This window comes from Perca fluviatilis, chromosome 6 (assembly GCF_010015445.1).
Source record: "Perca fluviatilis chromosome 6, GENO_Pfluv_1.0, whole genome shotgun sequence".
NCBI classification, from domain to species: Eukaryota; Metazoa; Chordata; class Actinopteri; order Perciformes; family Percidae; genus Perca; species Perca fluviatilis.
Window position 1 is genome coordinate 41,838,377 of NC_053117.1, and position 22,500 is coordinate 41,860,876.

The window sequence follows — 22,500 nt, forward strand, 5'->3', positions numbered from 1 at the left end:
GTGTCATCTCCCAAGCCACCAATCAGGAGGTCGTCTCCGTTCCCTCCGATCAGCGTGTCATCTCCGGCGCCTCCTTCCAAGGCGTCATCCTTCCACCCACCAATCAGAGCGTTGTCTTGATCGTTACCTAAGGCAAGAGGCAAGGCAGCTTTATGTCCACAGCACATTACAGCAACAAGGCGATTTAAAGTGTTTTACATAAATCATTAAAGAGCAGTTAAAAACAATGAAAAACATTCATTAAAGAGAATATAAAAACAACTAAAGCACATTTCAGACCAAAGATTCTCGCCAAGATGATTAACAGCTCATAGCAACTCTCCAGTCTGCAGCGTTTTTCCACTGAGTCAAAATGCTTATCTTATCATGAATTAGCTCGTTCTTGCTAACTGAGCGCTGTTAGCCTTTACAATAGAGCCGCTTCCCTACACTTGTTAGATATTGTTTCATTACAGGGTTCTCTGTTGATTTGTGTTTGCTCAACGTTAAAAATGATTGTAGACAAAGCGGCGTGCTAGAAACGCAATGCCATGACGCAGGTGCCCCCTTGAGGCTAATGTTTGAAGTCCCTCTAGTGCAAGACTATTTTATATTAATGAACTTCCGTTACAATCAAGCCATTGCCAAATTAGTTGATACAAAGCTAATTAAGCCTCTCTGCTCCACAAAACTCTCTGTATTTCTCAGTATGAATATGTTTGAAATTTTTTGCTTTCATGTGAAGCAGCTCGAGTGATGCGTTTTATGTCACCACTGAGAAAGGAAATAGCAGCGTTCAGCTTTGGAGACAAAGAGAACTGCTGCAACAGGTGAAAGCTGAACAACCCAAGAAGCGATGAAATGTTAAAGTCAGTGATTGACTAAGAAAAGACCAACACGTTCAGCAGAAGGAATGTAAACCACAAAAGTAAACTGATTGACGGACCGCATTTCTGTTGCATAAAAACTACAAGTAAATAACTCTTCTGAAGAGTCCATCTTGTTTTGTAGTCCTCCATGTCCTCATTGATTTGACAGGTTAAATACTACAAAAAACTGCATGGAGGAGGGGTAAGGAGAGGGGGGGATCACCGACGGTTTGCATCATGTGGATGCACCGATGGTGTTGTTGACATTATATGGAATTCCTCATGTGGGCAGAAACAACACAGTATAGCTTTAAAAATAGGCTGAATACTTTTTGAATTAAATAAATTATAATAAAGTGACATTTGAATGGCATTATAGAGGAAGATTGACATCTGTACTACTTACCTAGTATGTCATTGGACTGGGAGGGACAGCCTTGCACCGTGTGGACCTTTGACAGATTCCTCTGAGAGTTGAGATCCAAGCGGCAGTCAACCTGCAGCTGTTTCAGAGTCACTTTGAATGCTTCAATTTGAAAGAAAGGGACATTTCTGGTTGAGTTTAGTGATTTTAATTTAAAATTCACTCCGTCAGAACTCTGAAATTCTAAGTGCTGATATTTGGAACTAGTGGTGTAGTTGAGCAGAGTGAATTTGAATTGTTCCCCTTTTGATGTGATCGTCACTTCCAAATCTTCTTTTGATGAGTACAGTGAGACTTGACTGCCATGAAGATAATCCATGTCAACCAACACAGTATCAATACTCTGATCTTCTGCAAAGTTATCGATAATTAAGTGGTTTCCATATCCTTGTTTGATTACGTAAATGTCTTTTCCTTCACCTCCAAACATTAAGGCACCTCCAGTGTATGGATCAAGCAGATTATCATTGCTGTTTCCAACCATGACGTCGAAACCTGAGGAACCGTACATTTCTTTTACTGAATACTGATAACTCATCACTATCACTTTGCCTTGAAGGCAGAATAAGCATCTTCCATCTCTGAAAGACTTGTATTTAGTTTCCTGTGTTATGGGCAGAAGAAGTGGTTCAGGTTTCTGATTTCTATAATCAACAGTTATGGGGAACATCAAATCATCCTCATCACAGCTGCTGCGGTTGGTCATCAGTCCAGCTGTTATTCCATCACTGGTTTTAATCTGCAGATGCTGATGAAACTTTGAATCAAACCAGTTCTGTAAAATAACATCTTTTCTACCGTCTACCAAAATGATGATGCTCTGCCCTTCACAAGAACACTTTATGTACATGTTATGTTTCAGAAAGAGAATATCCAAGGCTAGATCTGGAGATTGATTGTTGATGGTTTTTACTCCTTGGCCCGGCGTGATAACGTACCAGTCCTCTCCTCCTCTACCCTGGATGAAATCATCTCCTCCTCCTGGGACAATAACGTTGTGTTCTTTGTTCCCTCTGATGTCATCGTTGAACTTTGACCCGCGAACCTCCGTCACGCTGCTAAAAGCCTCGTCCTCCTGAAAGTCAACCAGCAGAGGAGATGGTGAGCTGCTGTAGTCGATGCTGCTACTTTTAATACACTTGGTGAACGGGTCTCTGTCCAGGCAGTCGGCCCTGTTATCTGAGATTGTGAAAGTGATCAAATCCTTTGTTACAACAAGCAAATGTCTGTCTGCTGCTGATCTGAACCAATTATCTAAAATCACCCTGACGGGCGTGTTGTCATGGAAAGCGTTCAGAAAAACGTGATCACCCGCTACTAGCACTCCAAAAGTGTGAAGGTTTGCTTCTATTATGACCAGGTCTGTTTTATTGTCTTTGGAGTAATTTTGAATCCACACTAACGACTGTTTTCTGACTTTCACTATGTACATGTCTTCTCCTTCACGGCCTATCAACCAATCATAACCTCCTCCTCCATCTATGAGATTATTCTCTCCATTTCCAATGAGCGCATCGTTATACTGAGAACCAAAGATGTTTGTAACTGTGCTTAAAAGTGGCTCGGATGCATCCACATTCTCACCACTAGAGCTAAACATCTTGTTAATCCCTCTGGCCACCAGCTGAACAGAAGTAACCACGACGGAGGAAATCTCAAACAAGACTCCGTCTCCAGACATCATGTTCATGTGACGATACGGTTCCCCTAAAAACCATCCTTCTATGGTCACAGTGTGACTTCCCTCATACATTAACACAACATCATTTCCAGATTTAGACACAGAAATATCACTGTAATTAACACTGAAATGAAGAGTGTCTAGTGCTTTGGAAGGATCGTAGTTGTTAATGGTTGTTTTTCCTCCATTTCTAGGAATAATGTACGTGTCTTTTCCTCCGCATCCTTCAACGTAACTTCTCTGTGGACCGAGGAAGAATATGTCATCACCTGGTTCACCATAAAGCCTGTAATAGTAACTTAACATGACTTCAATCACATGTTCATCCTCTGCTTTCTGAATTGCAAAAAAACGATTAGAATCTCTATTTCCTTTGTATTCCCCAAACCTTGACTCGGGTACAGCTTTATAACCTGAAACCACCGTCACAGAGCCGGCTGGTATGAACATGAGTATTTTCTTCTCTAGTGTCGTGTACTCTAACTGATGTGACTCTCCCAGGCCAAGAATAATATCTTTGCTTCCCTGTGTATCAATCTGCCAACACTTTTTCCCAAAACTCTCATCACTAGACACAAAATAGTCCATGCAGAGTTCAGACGGACCCTGGTCAGCGAGGCAGAAGTGAACTCCTCCTCCGTTCCAAGAAGAGTCACCACCACTAAAATCAACGGCGCTCGTTCCATCCTGTTGCTTTGTAACTTTGTAATATTTGTTATAGTCTGATATCTGTGCAACAAGTCTGTGTCCCTGCTCAATTTCATCGTAATGCCAATCGTAAAAGAAACTCGCCACACTAATGTCAAAATGCCTAATCCCCTTCAGAAAGCCTAAAGAAACGGCCCCCAGTTTCTCCAGAACTCCAGCATCTTTCGGGAGGTTGTTTAGCTCATTCTGTATGCCCATATAAATTTCATCAATGCCCATCCGGACTACAGATAAAGCCAGGTTTATAGGCGCTATAAACGGGGCCAGTACAGGCACAGCAGTTTCAATAACATCTAAACCAACTATACTACCATCTAAGGCAGCATCAATGTATCCCTGCGCATCACCTCTCTCCAAATCTTGTTCAAGATTGTATATCCCGAATCCAATTCCCACTATTGGTATAACTGACGTAAAACCCTTCATTGCAGGGCTTTTCATGACTGATGTTACAGCTTTGGCCATTCTTGTCTCTGAGGACAGAACTTGTTTTGCAATAACAGACGTTGTCATAGCTGTCACTCCATGAGCCGTTTGTAGAGACCCCACCACGCCATCTTTAATGTCACCCTGTTCAAAAGCACGAACAGCTCCTTTCAGCCCCAGCATGAGGCCCAGCGTCCCAACAGCATGCCCAGTGTGCTCTACGTACTTGCTGCCTTGATGGGAGGAGATTGAACCATGATTTTCCATTTCATGAACTGCTGTTTCAATGCTCTCTGACATTGTTTCATAGTAGCGTTGACTCTCCGGAGATAACTTAGCCCTAAACTCAACAGGTTTAGCGTCAGCACCGTTTAACAGATGACACACAAACTCTTCGTTTTCCATTCTGGCGCTGCCCTCCTGGACCTGCAACCCTGCCAGACTTTCACCATATTTTGCCTTTAACTGACTGTGGATTTGTTCAGCGGTTAATACGCTCTGCCTGGAGTAATACGATTCAAGTTTGAAGGACTTTTCCAACTCGGAGGCAGATTTTAAGTCTTGGGATGTTACACGGCCATCATTGTAGCCTCCTAATGGGCCGGACGGTAGATAGTTGCTCTTACCTACTGTATTTATGAACGTTTCATAATCCTGAACTGCATCAAGGTCAGTTATCTTGTAATCCTTCGCGATATTGAATATCTTTTTTTCTACATTTTGAGTCAAAGAACTGTAGGGCCACGATTCGTACAATTCTTTTTCACTTGTTAAAAGATTTTTAAGATCTTTTTGTAATTTATTTTTCTTTTTTAATTTGCTAGAACGTTCATAGTCAGCTGAGCCACTAAATCCACGCCTGTTTGGGTCTATCCAAGAACCTCCTCTTGCCATTGAATGTTCTTCCCAAAGAAAGTTCAGTCCTTTCTCTTTGATATTGTTGTCTCCTCTTTTCGTCATATCCAGGGCCATGAGAATCAGAGGAAATGTCCGGAAGTTTCTAGCAGATTCAGATATAACTGATGCAGTGAAATATGTGGTGCACCAGGCCTCAGCGGGGAGCAGCAGGCGAGGTGTTGTGGGCTCTTCAAGAAAAATACTTTCCACATATTCAGCGTATTTTCCTATTGGGTCTTTCTCATTCTGGTCCATTCCTTGTTTAATTCCTTCTCGTATGTCAGAGTATTTTTCTTTTCCTATCTGATCTTCAATACATTTCTTAACATTTCTTAAATTTTGTTCATTTACTCTTTCATTTTTGTCAAACTTTTTTCCGACTGGAGCGACATACAGATTTATAGGATTAACCTCTAATATCCAGTCATTGACTTTCAGGTATGTGACCTCATCTTCTCCGTTCTTTGCATAGTGACGGATTACATTCCTGATATCTTCTCCTGATTTAATCTCATAACATTTGGAAAGAATACGATTTAGTTCTGTTTCATCCGTAATCTCCACTACCTCCCCTGTCAGCTCATCCCGTTCTGTTTTTTTTCTGTTTAATAAATAATAGTCTTCCAAGTTTTCAATCTTCATTTTTTCTGGAGCGGGTATTTTTTCGCTGTGAAACAATCCCCAGGACAGAGCTTCAAGTTGATTACAAGCATTACGTTCATTAGCATTCAAGTTATCATACACATTCTGGTTAATAAATCTCTTTGGCTGATCTGGCCAGATCTCTCTGTAGAACAGATAACTTTCTTCTAGACCTAGAAAGTTTCTTTCAGCGGTAAAGATTTCCTTTCCTTTACTGCCGGGCTCATTTCTAATAATTACATCTCCGTTCCTGTCGAGTGTTGCGACCACTTTCTTGCTGTCATCTTTATTTCTCCATTGCTCTCCATCCTTAGTGATCTCCAGGGTGATTTTCTCTCCTGTGTGGCTGACCTGGAGCACAGCGTCTCTGATGTGCAGCTCTGTCTTGATGCCGGCGGTCTCATGGAGATCCTTCAGCAGCGTTTCAATGAATGCATTATCTGATCCAACGTCACAGGCCACCACACTTATTGTTTTAATTTTATTGGAATCCCTGGAGGTTTGTTGAATGATTTTGGAGACATCTTGCACTTCGTATCCTCCCAGTCTCATTTCTCCCGAGTTGTCTTTCCTGCCGTGGCCGACCAGCACCAGCCGGCTGTCCTCTGTCAGAGGCATGGAGTCACCTCGGATCAGTACTGGTCTTTGGTTGTTATCAAGAACGTAGACAGAGGAAACCGTTGGATGCTTCTCAAACAGATACGTAGCAGCTTTTCTGACAACAGGGTCATCTTCCAGGATGAGGATCTGCTGGTGGTCGTACTGGGTGCTGTGATCAACTGGTCTTTGTGGAATTTGGTATCCAGAAACTTCTCTAAGTTGGTTCATGACCTGGTAAGTCTGGTGATTCTCCTGGGTTGTTTCTAGGACTGCTCTGATGCCACGGGCCGTAAAAACTCGAATTAAGTTATGTTGGAAGTCTTTGGTTGTGTTTCCATCGAGAGAGAACACAGGCGCAGTTTCCAGTGATGGTTTCAACATCAGCTCTGCGAGTGAAGAGCCAGAAAGGCCAGACACAGTTTGGCCATCTTCTGAAACACTCCCAAATATTCTCACCAGGGTGTAGCTGTCTGCTTCTGGTACACACGAGACATTTAACAGGCATTCATTGCTGACTATAACTGAGTAATGAGGATCCATGCTGTATTCCTGTTGGACTCTGTCATTTGATGACTTTTCTTTGTCGGTCATGACCAGAAGTTTTTGGCTGTAGCTGTGCGAGATCTCCGAAGCACTCAGCAGCAAATTTTGTGTCTTCTGTTTATCAATTGCTGCCAAGAAGCCTTCAAAATCCTGGACAATAGGTGGAAAAAAACATATGAAACAGCAGAAAATCCGGTTAAAATAATTGTGTAAATCATAAATTGGAGGGCATAAACGTTTAACTCAAGAAAGTCCAATATAGTTGTCTCAAAGGGTAACTTCCTATTTCCCCATTTAACCCTTCACGGCAGGGGTTCTCAAACTTATTAGCTACTCAAAGGTCTGCATCTGATTTTTATTTAAGGCTGGTGTAGCCTATATACACAACGTTCCACTTCTGGGAATGCTCCGTTGCACTGATTTGGGTTGCAGTAAAATTTAGTTCAGTCCTTCTAAAGTCAGCGCAGCTTTTCATTTCATTTTAAAATCCACTAACCTGTTCCTTCTGAATGACAAAAGATGTGAAATTGTCATTCTCCTGAAGATCAGCCAGCAAAGTCATCGGGTTTTGGTCAATGTCCTCCCTAAAAGCAGATAAACAGTGCAGGAGGAAGGATTACTTGGGACAAAGAGTTTACCGTTTATCTTCCTTTACTCTGCAGAATGGATTCATAATGCTCCAACTCCAGTGCAGACTGAGGCTATGTTAAAACTTGGTGTCTTTTTTGACAAGAAAAAGTTGACTAGGTGGCAGCATCTTGGTTCCAAAAAGCAGCCGAGAGCGTCTTTTCTTGCTGTAACAACAGCTACTGCTACAGTATCCTAGAGCGCTATTTGGAGCGGTGCTAACGTTAGATAAAACAATGTGGTGGAGCGAGCTAGAGAAAGAACAGCGAGAGAGAGAGAGAGAAAGGTGCTAACGTTAGATAAAACTAAGTGAGTTTCCTGTACAGGAAGCACCCGGTCATATCATATAATTCGCTGTGCACTGTTTTTTTTCCATTGTTATGGAAGTATGGAGGTCTGGCTACTCCGCTTGTCATTTGTTGGCTTTCAAGAAAGCACCTGACGTAGGGCGTTTTTTTTAGAAAAGACGCCCTGCAGGAAAATAGTCGGCGGTGGGGTTAAAAAAAAGCGTTCATGAGTTTTTTGAAAACACGGTTTTCCCCACACTAGGATTAAAATGTAAAACAGACGCTGGCAGCTAAAAAAAAAAAAAGATGCCAATTGTCTTTTTTCAACGCAGTCTCACTCCCCGTATGTCTAAAACCGACCTTTGGTCAGGGTTATCCTTTCAGTGGTTTCAGCGCAATGGTTAGGTCTTCATCAGAGTTTGATTTTAAACATATTCCCACCAGAACTGCACTAAATACCTTGTTGACACCTGCATTGGGTTGCACCAGCTATGCGTAAGTTCAAACATAGACTAGTTAGATAAAACAAAGTAGCGAGCTTCAGAAAGAACAGAGAGAGAGAGAGTTCTTACCTGCTAACAGATTTCAACACATCTCTGGTCCCAAGCACGGTTGTGTCCCTAAGAAGAAATACAGTCATTGTTAGCTTTTCAGTTCACATTAATTAACAAAAATAAAACACACTAAAACAATAAGATGTTTAACCAAGTCATCAGAGCCTAATCGATTACTCGGCCTGGCAGATATAAACCCCAGGCTGACATTAGCTTATTAGGTATATGTTGGCTGATGGAAGCAGAACCAAAACAATGTTCCATAAAGTCGTCAGACATTAATAATCTGAGCCTTCAGCGGCAAAAATTCAGACTACATCTAAACTGCTCTTTAATGTTTTATGTAAAGCACTTTGAATTACCATGTTGCTAAAATGCTTACAACAAATAAAGCTTGCTTGTCTTGCTACATTTTCATTTTTAAGCTGCATTTTAAGACAAATATGATTTCCTTCCACAACAGTTTTACCTCCAGTAGCAGAACTAATCTCCGTCCATATCAACATGTCTGACAACCCATATCACATGTAGAGCTGAAGATCTTTGCCCGAACCCGACGGGCTTAATTTCTATAATTTTACACGGACTCGGGCCGGGCTTACGAGGTAAATGAGCAGTCAGGTGATGCGTTTCGATTAAAATGGATGCTGAGGAGGTGAAACGGAGGCTGGCCACTGGAGGACTTCTTTTATTTCTTTGTTCCAACTTCCAAGTGGCCCATAGCCTACGATAGTCATGAATAAATTACGTTAAAACATTTTTAAATGACTCATTCTTGACAAAAGGCAAAAGAAATGATGTGTGCGTGTGCACATTTGAATAATGTCGGGCTGTAAACGGGTTTGGGCTTTTAAAAAGCTATCAATCAAAATGTACTTGTCAGGCTCAGGCCGGATTCTGTCGGGCCGAACTTTTAAGGCCTGATTTCAGCTCTAATCACATGTCGGTGTAAACAGGAAGCAGATTGTCTGACATTACTCTGTTGTTGTAGAATTTGAAGTACAGAAACTACTTTGGAGAAAGAACAACGGTGAAAACTCAGAGCAGGGATTGATTATCTTGGAGCGAGGACGAGGTGGAATTGTTACTGAAAGGTCTGTATGCTACCTAACCGATAAGATTGACTGACGTGTGTCCTTGTTTCTAAATATCTTCGTTTCTGTCCGTCCAGACTACAAAGCAACCTCAGAGTTTTGAAACCAAAATGGGCACAGCAGTGTTTCCAAATTACTCAGTTTTAGAGGCTCGGAAACACCGCAGTAGTGTTGACAATTGCACTGGGTTGCACCAGCTATGCGTAAGTTCAGGCCAGCTGACAGTCTTGCCTGGGCCCGGGACGAGATAAGCTTAGATGGGCCCCCCACGCCCAGATCTCTTCCTCTCCCCTGCTCTTCCTCTCCTGTTCCTCTCCTCTCCTGTTCATCTCCTGTACCTCTCCTCTGCTCTTCCTCTCCTGGTCCTCTCCTCTCCTCTTCCTCTCCTGCTCCTCTCCTATGCTCTTCCTCTGCTATGCTCTTCCTCTCCTCTGATCTTCCTCTAATCTGATCTTCCTCTAATCTGATCTTCCTCTCCTCTCCTCACATCTCTCACTGAAATTAATGTGATCAGTCTCTGATCCATCCTGCTCAGACTCTCCGACAGGGCAGCGGGCCCCTCCCGCATCTCTCTCTCTCTCTCTCTCTCTCTCTCTCTCTCTCTCTCTCTGTCTGTCTCTCTCTCTCTCTCTCTCTCTATCTCTCTCTCTTCTCTCTCACCGGTAGCCTGACTCTGTCCCTCCGTTGCGAGGCAGCGGGCCCCTCCCGCATCACTCTCTCTGTCACCTGACAGCAGCTGGATCTCTCTCCTCTCTGTCTCATCCTCTCTGACGGAGCTACCAAACTCAACTCTTTCTGTAAAAGAGAACGTGTTGTCTCAGGCTTTTATACAAGCTAATGGACGTTAACATGAGAGCTGGCCTGTTACGTCGTTACATGGCTCGTAAACGTTGGCTGCGCTGTTTCTTGCCTTGCTCTACGTTGACAGTTCCAGCTCCACCTTTTTTTTTTAAATATTTGTTTGGAAAATCTCTAAGGCCTCTATTTTCTTCTTCTCTTTTCCTTCCTTTTCTGAGCATCGGACTTGTGCTGACCGGACATTTTGAGCATACTGAACTTCTAAATCTACTGAAAACAACATCAACTTTTGATAAATGGCCAAACCATTTTTGGGTTGGGGGTGGGGGTTCTTGACCACTATTTCAAGGACAATTAGGAAGAAAAAACAATAAAAGCTTTTATGTAACTCAAATATTACATATTTTTTTCCACAATTAGGCCTTATTAAAAAAATGTTTTTCAATTATTCCATAATTTAATGAGGGCCCAGTTCTGGGCCCCCAGTTCTGGGCCCCCCCCTACTGTGGGCCCGGGACAACAGACCCGTTTGTCCCCCCCTATCGGCGGGCGTGCGTAAGTTCATACGTAGACTAATTTGAGCGTAAGTTGTAACATAGGTCGAAGTTCACGTGCTACTAACAATTTGAGGGTTGCACCAGCTGAAACAGGTCTAAAGTTTAGGCATACGTTACAACTTAAATCTTACACCAAGCACTTAGTAGATGTTAAGTCCTCCGTAAGATTATTTGGCATGGCGCATCATTTTGAAAGGTGGGATAACATGGAGGATGAGGGATTCCATCCCTTGGATATCTACGATGATTTTCATTTACACTCCTGCTTTTATTTTTCATGAGTGGAGCTACAGAGGATGAACGATCTGCTGGCAGCAGACTTGGGTAAGATAACCTTAACTAACAGCTACTAATGTTAATCATAAAAGTTTGCGAGTGTAGGCTATCATTATGTGTTTGTTATTATAACGGCACAATTAACCATTAATCTGCCCATAACTTTATTTGCTACCCCATGTTGTAGTTGACATTTCACCCTCAATTGTCACGTTGTTATTGTACTTGTTAGCGTTAGTTTGCAATGTTATTGTTATTATCACAATCATATAACTAACGTTTGTCTTATTCTTAACTATTAGCTTCTTCGCTACAGCAGAGCTAACAATAAGTGTTTAAAGACAATTGGCAAGGGAGATAACACGGTAATAATAATATAGTAATATTAATAAAACACATCATCAAGAATAGTGCTTTTCACTGATTGGCCATGGAAAATGAAAACGTCATTTTCTGCAACAAAATAATGGTTAGTGTGGACTTTACACCAGTGAAACTATGATGAACTTACGTCTCCATGGTGCAACCAAACATCAACACAACATCATCAAACTATCTAGTTTCAAAGTATCGTTTAGTGTGGGCTTTACAACTGAACTTAAGATAGAACTTACACACAGCTGGTGCAACAGGCTGCTGGCAGAAACCTAACAAAAGGTATACGTTTTTAAAACATAACATAGAAGTGAAGATGTATCCCTAAAGGACGCAAAATGACGCTGAACATTTGTTCTGTAGGGTTGTTGCAGCTCGGTTCACAGCTGCTGGTTACAGCATTTACGTCAAAATACTGGACTGATTTCAAAGATTATTGTTCCCATTAAGGCGGTTACACACCAACCAGATGGCCAACCGTCGGCAGTAAAGCCAGTCGGACTGACCGTGTTGGTGCAAAAAGTTCCTCAGAACACACCGAAGAGATGAGACGTAATACGTCTCCATAACAGCAGGCGGTGCTAATCTGTATTGTTGCCCAAAAAATGAAAACCGGTAGCTGATTGGATGAACGCGTCACATGGGTCTGGTTTCTCTGGAAATCCATAACAACAAGAAAAAAAGTCGAGAGCGCAGCGAGTTATATGATATGACTGGGTGCTCCGTGTACAGGGAACTCACTTTGTTTTATCTAACGTTAGCACCTCTCTCTCTCTCTCTCTCTCTCTCTCTCTCTCTCTCTCTCTGTTCTTTCTCTAGCTCGCTCCACTACTTTGTTTTATATAACGTTAGCACCTCTCTCTCTCTTTGTCTGTTCTTTCTCTAGCTCGCTCCACCACTTTGTTTTATCTAACGTTAGCACCCTCTCTCTCTCTCTCTCTCTCTCTCTCTCTCTCTCTCTCTGTTCTTTCTCTAGCTCGCTCCACTACTTTGTTTTATATAACGTTAGCACCTCTCTCTCTCTTTGTCTGTTCTTTCTCTAGCTCGCTCCACCACTTTGTTTTATCTAACGTTAGCACCTCTCTCTCTCTTTCTCTGTTCTTTCTCTAGCTCGCTCCACCACTTTGTTTTATCTAACGTTAGCACCTCTCTCTCTCTTTCGCTGTTCTTTCTCTAGCTCGCTCCACCACTTTGTTTTATCTAACGTTAGCACCTCTCTCTCTCTTTCGCTGTTCTTTCTCTAGCTCGCTCCACCACTTTGTTTTATCTAACGTTAGCACCTCTCTCTCTCTTTCGCTGTTCTTTCTCTAGCTCGCTCCACCACTTTGTTTTATCTAACGTTAGCACCTCTCTCTCTCTTTGTCTGTTCTTTCTCTAGCTCGCTCCACCACTTTGTTTTATCTAACGTTAGCACCTCTCTCTCTCTTTCTCTGTTCTTTCTCTAGCTCGCTCCACCACTTTGTTTTATCTAACGTTAGCACCTCTCTCTCTCTTTGTCTGTTCTTTCTCTAGCTCGCTCCACCACGTTGTTTTATCTCATGTTAGCACCGCTCCCCATAGCGCTCTAGGATACTGAAGCAGTAGCTGTTGTTATAGGAACAAAGGCGTTTTTGGAACCAAAAATCGCCCTAGTCAACTTTTTCTTGTCAAAAAAGTGTGAACACAGCCTCAGGAGACATTTATCAAGATCAAGTAAAAAACAACTGTAAAAGAAATTATTATTCTTTGAGTTGTATTAATTATAATTTTACATTTCCTATATACTCTGTGTTCATTTTCTGTATGCTCTGTGTCTTCTGTGTCTTTGTGTTGCTGCATACTATAGTCTCCTTCAGTTAATAATAATAATAAATTGAATTTATATTGCGCTTTTCACAAGGGGGGGGCTCATTATTTAGCGCTTCCTGTAACAGGACCGCACATTCCAGTTAGTACAAGTGACACTATATACGGTACAGGCCAAAAGTTTGGACACACCTTCTCTTTCAATGCTTTTTTTATTAATAAGGGAAAACTTCCACTAATTAACCCTGACAAAGCACACCTGTGAAGTGAAAACCATTTCAGGTGACTACCTCATGAAGCTCATTGAGAGAACACCAAGGGTTTGCATCGCTATCAAAAAAAGCAAAGGGTGGCTACTTTGAAGAATCTAAAATATAAGTTATTTTCAGTTATTTCACACTTTTTTGTTAAGTACATAATTCCATATGTGTTCATTCATAGTTTTGATGCTTTCAGTGAGAATCTACAATGTAAATAGTCATGAAAATAAAAAGGAAACGCATTGAATGAGAAGGTGTGTCCAAACTTTTGGCCTGTACTGTGCCTCATGCATACGGTGGGAAGAAACTGTTTCGTCATAGGATGAAGTGGTTTTTGCTTGAAGACTGTTGTCCAATGATAATAGAGTATTGTAAAGAATCATTTTAATAGGATAAGAAGAGATTTGTTTTTGGCTGTATTCCAATCAGAAAACAGTTATTTGTGTCTAGATATGTAAAAAAATCATTGTGCACACTGCAACTGGTCTGTGGGAGCTGCCTTGGAAAACTGAACTTATAGTCTTAATGCTTAATTTTGATTTTTTTGCTCAGATCTGATTTTTTGTTTGGCTGTTCAAATGACCTTTTTAAAATGTGGCAATAACAATGACATCAGACGCAACACGCTGTTGCACTAAAGTTAGGGAGGTTATGGAGGAAGTCAGCATATTCACTGTTATTTCAAAATGTTTGTGTAATGTAACATTAATGAACATACACTAATTAGGTCTAACACCTCACTCTACTGTCTGTGTCTAACTCCCGCCGGCGCATAATTGTGACAAACTTCAATGTAGATTAATGTGAAAGTTGCATCAAATCCGCCTTGGTTGTTCACACTGCGGCCGCATTGAAAATATCAGACCTGGGTCTGATTCAGGACCACATATGGAAGTGATGTAAATCTTATTGGAGTGTTTACACTACTTCTGAAGTTTATAGATTTGGGCCACTTTTGACTGTAGTCTGAACGTAATTAATTACATAAACTTTTGCAATATATCACTTTAACCATCTCTGTGTTCTCTGTGCTTTTGTGTTTAATATTTGTGTACCTATGGAGAGGAACAAGGAACAAATCCATAACAAGAGACCTGTGGTTCGGTGGGTTCCTGATATTTTCATGAAACATGTGTTCAGACAGTCCTCTGAGCTGGTGTAGTGCAGCGATATCCGGGCTGAGCTCCTTCCACTCTTCATCTCTCACCTCTGGGGAACAAACAAAACAAAATACAAGTATTCAAACCTGTAAAAAAATCACTTCTGTCTTCTGTCTGTGTCTCCGTCTTTAACGCTCTACTCTCGCATAGCCAGCTCAGCTTGCTAGCTCAAAGTTTGTTGTTGTTTCCCGAAGAGAAGGGACAGTTTGACAACGGAAACATACAGAGAGATTTCTGTTTTTTCAGGAAAAGTACTTCTGGTGATCTAAAAGTTCTCAAACGTTTCACTCAAAGGCTTGCATCTGATTTTTATTCCAGCTCAGAGATCCAGATCGATTGGCAATAACAAAATAACATTTATTCAACTCACTTTTAACCTTCAAGCAACATATATTCAGGTTGATTCGATTTAGGTACAACAGTTACAGTAGTTAAGGTAACATTTGAATGTGATGAGATCAGACTATGGTGGTACTGGGCAGCTTCCAGGTATGAATGTGATCAGGTCAGACTGTGGTGGTACTGGGCAGCTTCCAGTATGAATGTGATCAGATCAGACTGTGGTGGTACTGGGCAGCTTCCAGGTATGAATGTGATCAGGTCAGACTGTGGTGGTACTGGGCAGCTTCCAGTATGAACGTGATCAGATCAGACTGTGGTGGTACTGGGCAGCTTCCAGGTATGAATGTGATCAGATCAGACTGTGGTTGTACTGGGCAGCTTCCAGGTATGAATGTGAAAATGTGTGAATGTGACAGGTCGTTGTTGCAAATGAGAAATTGTCCTCAATTAACTTACCTGGATAAATTAAGGTTAAATAAAAATAAGGTATTGTACTCATAACCTGAGGTATGTATTGGTTGGGTCTGGATTTATTTGCCGTTTGGTCCGGACTTTGAGAAGCGCTGATATAAACAATTACCACACAGATTTGAGTCTCTGTATGTGAGTTGTCTCTTAAGAGCTGTAACAGTAACACTTTACAATAAGGTACACAAAAATGTAGATAGTTACTGAGGAACAAATGAGGAGCGACTGGTTAGTTAATGGGTAGTTACTGATTAACTGTGATTCAGCACTAATGATTTTTTACTGTATTATGCATCATACTGAGTGGTTAATCATGAATGAATGATTAGTTAACAGTGTTGGGAGTAACGCGTTACAAAAGTAATGCAATTACAGTAATGTATTCCTTTTTGCTGTAACACAGTAATATAACGCAATACTAATTAAATTTCGGTAATACTATACCCTACTTGCCTATTGTATGTTTTACTTCTCTATTTTTCTAGCTTTAGTTACTTTGCATATTCATATTAATTATACAAAATATTATGAATAATCTGTGATGTATTAAAGTGATTAAAGAGGAGACTTTATTGATCTGGTGGTGAAATTCACAAGCTACCTGTCAAGTCAAACTTCTGCTGTTATTTTGGTGTAAGTAACTCAAAAGTAATGCAAAAGTAGTGTAAAGCATTACAATTCACATACAATAATATTGGAATATAACGAATTACTCTCAAATGACAGTAACTAGTAATCTATAATGTATTACATTTTGGAAGTAACTTGCCCAACACTGTTAGTTAAGCATTGCCTACCACAAGTGAAGCATTGGCATCATGGGCGATTTTAGACCTTTTTCTAAATTTCATCTCAGCCCCCATAAAAATTATATTAAAAAACTATGTTTAAAAATGAGTTTTAGTGCTTCAAGTGAGACTTTGCTGAACTTGTCTGATAGTGACAGAGGACAAGCAATTACAGGTTCAAAGGGCTTGAAACAGGTTTAATATCCTGTGTGTCTGTCGCCGATGCTATGCACCTGTAACCCAGTCAAGGAAAGGGTTAACAGAAACATAGTGTCTAATCTCTCTACATACTACTCTCTACCGTTGTATTCTTTACATACTACTCTTAAAGCACCGCGTAGATTGCGTTGTATCTGATGCTGAGAGACACTGCCCAAGCATCCGTATTTTACGAGTTCGGAGTGAGAACGGGTCAGATACTGAGAAATCCAGAGAGAGTTATGTGGAGCTGATAGTCTTAATTAGCAACTCATTTGGCAATGGCTTGAATGCAACGGGCGTTCATTAATATCAAAAAGTCAAAGCTTGAACTCGAGGTTGTTAAAAAGTAAAATATTTCTCACCGAATAGTTCAGTGAGGCTGAGGAGGCTGAAGAGGATCAGGAGCCTCCAATTCTTCTTCCAATCTGCCATTGCCCTATGAAAAAGCACAAACACAAAGCGACAAATACAGGAATAAACATCAGCGATATAGCAATGCATCATGAATGAAGATTAGAGATGAAAAGTAAATATAGATACAGTTTTTTAAACGTCCGAGGGCGTAATCTACTTCAGATTTCACTTGTTTGTCTTCAGACGTCATTACATGCTGGCTCTATACACACTAAAAGTCCTGATTATTTACATGGAGTCTGGTGGAGATATGCTGGCTCTATACACACTAAAAGTCCTGATTATTTACATGGAGTCTGGTGGAGATATGCTGGCTCTATACACGCTAAAAGTCCTGATTATTTACATGGAGTCTGGTGGAGATATGCTGGCTCTATACACGCTAAAAGTCCTGATTATTTACATGGAGTCTGGTGGAAATATGCTGGCTCTATACACGCTAAAAGTCCTGATTATTTACATGGAGTCTGGTGGGTTTGGTGATGGTGATTTCGGGGCTGTTTCATGTTAAACTAAAAGGATCTTACTCTTTAACAAAAAGGTCTATCTCTGTAGGGATCCTTTCCATAATGTTGTCAGACACTTAGAATAATAATCTGAGCCTGTAATATTACACCCGTTACAATCTCAGTGAGTTACGACACATTTTAAAGGAACACGCCAACTTATTGGGAATTTAGCTTATTCACCGTAACCCCCAGAGTTAGACAAGTCGATACATATCCTTCTCATCTCAGTGCGTGCTGTAACGCTGTCTGACGGCTCCAGCATTAGCTTAGCCTAGCACAGATCCTGCAGGTAACTGGTTCCAACTAGCCTACTGCTCCGAATTGTGACAAAAGTGACAAAATAACGCCAACATGTTCCTGTTTACATGTTGTGATTTATAGAGTCACAGCGTGTACATAAAACAACGTAACATGAGACACAGACGTCTTCTAACCGTAAACAAACCGGGAACTATATTCTCAGACAGGCTTGCTGCGAGCATATCACTCCGCCCAAGTACTATATTCTTCCGACTGAGAATATAGTTCCCGGTTTGTTTACAGTTAGAAGATGGCTGTGTCTCATGTTACGTTATTTTTTGTACACGCTGTGACTCTATAAATCACAACATGTAAATAGGAACATGTTGGCGTTATTTTGTCACTTATTCAGAGCAGTAGGATTACTGGAACCAGTTATCTGTGCTGGCCTGATGCCGCTGGAGCCGTCAGACAGCCTTACAGCACGCACGGAGATGAGAAGGGTACATATCGACTTGTCTAGTCTAGTGGTGTTTAGCTTTTTTTAAGAATTCCCCAAAACATTTCTTCACAGGAAAAAAAAAGCTGTGAGTATTATTTCCTGTTGCTGTATTCAATGGTTGAGGTGAATGCAGAGACAGATACATTTGCGAAATAGACATTATTTTCAGGAGTTATTACGCTGCGTTGAAGCGAGCTGTCCCATCACTGTTCCCCTGGTCAGAGCCAGAACCAGAGACGGTACGGACAACATCTGTGTCCCAACAGCTGACGGTACGTCAGTGTGGACAGCAGTGTGTCCGAGCTGCTGACAGATATAAACATGTCTGGAATTAATGTTGAAGCTCGCTACACGTAATATTAAATTTTATCAGCCGTGAAAAGTAACTATGCCGTATTTCAATACAACTGTAAGGTACTTTTAATTGAGTACCAGTATTTGCATTTTCTCCTACTTGCCTATTGTACGTTTTACTTCTCTATTTTTATAGCTTTAGTTACTTTGCATATTCATATTAATTATAAAAAATATAATGAATAATCTATGATGTATTAAAGTGGACAAAAAGGAGTCTTTATTGATCCGGTGGTGAAATTCACAAGCTACCTGCCAAGTCAAACTTCTACTGTTATTTTGGTGAAAGTAATTTAAAAGTAATGCAGAAGTAGTGTAAAGCATTACAATTCAGAGCAGGCACGGCATTATGGGTGGGCCTGACGGGCCTAGGCCCACCCACTTTCAACAGGCCCACCCAAAACATTTCCTCAAAAAACATTAATTAATTCATATATTATAATTTGTTGAAGAATTATTAAAAATCGGCAAATAATCTCATAATTTGTACTAAAATTGTCTAAATGTTTAGTTTTCAAAAACAATTTAAAAAAACTGGTCATGTCTATTTTTATGTTTCTGCGCAAGTTCAGCAGACAGTGAGGTTTGAATCGGATGTAGCTTGTAGGTATTCTAGGCTAGCTCCCAGTGATCTGAGATTGTGAAAATCATTTCCAGTAAAGGACAAGGTTGCAACAGTCGTTGTTTAGGTACCAGGTAACGCCGTGCCTGGTCAGAACCAAGAAGAGCGATCGCGGATAGGTCCGTCCTTTGCACCGAAACTTTTTAGAATGCAACAACATATAAATAACATCAAGCTATTACAATCTTTATTATGTAAGCACATATAATATATATAATATAACAGTATATTAGCCAGTCATTTGTATTAGGTTAAACAGGGATTTGATAACGTTTTTAATTTAAGGCCCACCCAAAATTGGTCTGGCCCATCCAAAACTGGAATCCTGGTGCCGTGCCTGATTCAGAGACAGTAATATTGTAATCTAACTAATTACTCTCAGATGACAGTAACTAGTAATCTTTAATGTATTACATTTTGGAAGTAACTTGCCCAACACTGGTTGGCAGAGTATTTAAACTTGTACAGTACAGGCCAAAAGTTTGGACACACCTTCTCATTCAATGCGTTTCCTTTTTATTTTCATGACTATTTACATTGTAGATTCTCACTGAAGGCATCAAAACTATGAATGGACACATGTGGAATTATGTACTTAACAAAAAAGTGTGAAATAACTGAAAACATGTCTTATATTTTAGATTCTTCAAAGTAGCCACCCTTTGCTTTTTTATTAATAAGGGAAAAACTTCCACTAATTAACCCTGACAAAGCACACCTGTGAAGGTAAAACCATTTCAGGTGACTACCTCATGAAGCTCATTGAGAGAACACCAAGGGTTCGCAGAGTTATCAAAAAAGCAAAGGGTGGCTACTTTGAGGAATCTAAAATATAAGACATGTTTTCAGTTATTTCACACTTTTTTGTTAAGTACATCATTCCATATGTGTTCATTCATAGTTTTGATGCCTTCAGTGAGAATCTACAATGTAAATAGTCATGAAAATAAAGAAAACACATTGAATGAGAAGGTGTGTCCAAACTTTTGGCCTTAACTGTATATAAAACACATAAAAGCAATCCATCTTTCTAACAGCTTACCTTCTCCTGGTTAAAGCGCAGACAGAGAAGCACTGACTGGACAAAGATAGATTTTCCTTTTTATAAGATATATCAGAGAAACTGCACTTTGGCTTTGTTTATTCTCTGTCTCAAACTCTTATTTGCTTGGCTCCTGCATTCGTTCTGTGTAATCATGTTTTACCGTAACTCACGTCAAACTGAGGCTGCAACAACAAATAAACACACAAGGAAAGAGCCAAACTGCAATTTAACCCTACAGGACAAATGTTTAGCGATGAATGTTTTCATCCACTAAAAGTTCTGTTGTTGCCGCTGACAAACTCAGATTATTAATCTAGGTGTCTGACAACATTATGGGATGGATCCCTACAGAGATAGACCTCTTAGTTAAAGAGTAAGATCCTTTTAGTTTAACATACACACATAGACACACACACACACAGACCCCCCCCCCCAGAGACTATGGACCCAACCAGCAGTGCCGGTTCTTTAAACCTCGGCGGACATGTCTCCCTCTTTGATTTCCTCTCTCTGTATTTTAACGTTCGGCTCGTGGGTGGGTTACTCTTTGAACTTTTGTAAACTGTTGCATGTGTTAATTAATTTTTTTCTAGTTTTTTTGGGGGGGGGGGCTTTTTTAAAGCTGCAACGATTGGTCGATCGACAGAGAAATCTACGCCAGCTGTTGATAATCGATCAGTCTACGTGATGTAACAGGAAGCTGTTCTCAGCCTCTCAGATATGGAGGTTTCCTCCACTCTCTGTTTGGTATCAGATTTTTTTTTTTTAAACTGAATCTTATTTTTACACACACACACACACACACACACACACACACACACACACACACACACAACACACAAAAACACACCCACACACACACACACACACACACAGACACACACACAGAGGCAGACACACACACACACAGAGGCAGGCAGACACACACACACACACACACACATACAAAGGCAGACACACACACACAGAGGCAGACACACACAGAGGCAGGCAGACACACACACGCACAGAGACACACACAGAGACACACACACACACAGGCAGACAGAGACACACAGAGACACACACACAGAGACAGAGGCAGACAGACACACACACACACACACAGATACACACACACAGAGACAGAGATACACACACATAGAGACACACACAGACATTAACATCAGCAACATTTTTCACTATTTTCTGACATTTTATAGATGGAACGATGAAAACAATCGTACTTATACTCTATAATATAGTATAAGTATGTGTGTGTGTGTATATATATATATATATATACATACATATACACACATACGTATACTATATTATAGAGTATAAGTGTGTGTATATATATATATATATATATATATACATACTTATACTCTGGTAAGTAGAGCAGCAAAGAGTTAGTCGATCGACAGAAACAATTAATTGAAACCTAAAAAATAACTCATATAATGTTGTTTTCATCCTCTGCTTCTTTTCTGTTTTGTGTCATATTAAACTGATTATTGATTTTAGTTTCTAGACAGAAGAAGACATTTGAACAAAGACATCTTGAGAAACCACTTTGAGAAACTGAAAAGACTTTTTTTTGGCGTTTTCTGACTTTTTGGTTAATAATCGATACAGAAAACGAGCGTTAGTTGCAGCTTTATAACTATTATTTTACCTTCTTTAGTACTAATGTCCTAAAAAATGTCCTAACTTTAAACAAGCCATGTGTTTTACTTTTATTTTTCATCTTTTTAGTGTATTTTTCATAGCAATAGAACATGTTTTTGTCATAAATAATATGTTGAATTTTCTGGAATAAATTCACGATTCTCTCAAGATTTCTGTTTTTGTACATTTTACAGTTTTTTCCCATTGCTAAACGACAGTGGGCACAACTGGAAAACATGTGCAAAACTCAAACTACAGTCTGCACAACAACAGTCACCTGAGCTAAACAGTTCACATCAACTGCAAAACAGGCTCAGTGCAGCCGAACACTATGCACAAGCCTCACTGAGATAACACACACTGTCCCTCAGAACACACTGAGGGTAAAAACACTAGCATCAAACACCAATACAGAAATTACAAACTTTCTCATCTTTACAGTTTGAGTGACTTCACACTACTCAATAGTTTATTTAAGGAAAAGATATAGATTGTATACTACACCAATTTTTATGTGAGGTAAACAAGAAGGAATGAAAATGTTCTTCAATATAGTATTTTGTCTCTAGTAATTTATGAAATTACTGGGGAAAAAAACTAAAGGTACATAACAGTACCAAAGAATAGTGTGACTAATCCTGCCTCTCTCCAGCATCATGTGGCAAGTTTTCTTCATCACATTGGATGTCTGCATCATCTCTAAATACAAATTCATTGCTTTCACCTCCATTACTTTCTGAAAAACAGTAAGAACGCAGTTTTACTGTTGTAAAGATATTGTGTTTTTCACTTTTTTTATAGCTGTGTACATAACCTCAGA

At 40.3% G+C, this 22,500-nt stretch overlaps 1 protein-coding gene across 1 annotated transcript in view; it reads right to left on the minus strand.

The window, feature by feature from the left end:
• Positions 1-20,122, minus strand: part of LOC120561103 (iron-regulated protein FrpC-like) — a 20,873-nt gene extending 751 nt beyond the window's left edge. Inside the window, exons 1-8 of the mRNA XM_039804056.1 lie at positions 20,025-20,122; positions 16,704-16,777; positions 14,438-14,591; positions 8,256-8,303; positions 7,266-7,353; positions 5,867-6,919; positions 1,255-2,347; positions 1-127 (exon numbers count right to left, since the gene is read on the minus strand). The exon at positions 1-127 is cut by the window's left edge and continues 751 nt beyond it. Coding sequence (XP_039659990.1) covers positions 1-127; positions 1,255-2,347; positions 5,867-6,919; positions 7,266-7,353; positions 8,256-8,303; positions 14,438-14,591; positions 16,704-16,773 — 2,633 coding nt within the window. The 5' untranslated portion in view covers positions 16,774-16,777; positions 20,025-20,122. The remainder of the gene's footprint in view (positions 128-1,254; positions 2,348-5,866; positions 6,920-7,265; positions 7,354-8,255; positions 8,304-14,437; positions 14,592-16,703; positions 16,778-20,024) is intronic.
• Positions 20,123-22,500: the final 2,378 nt, after the last annotated feature.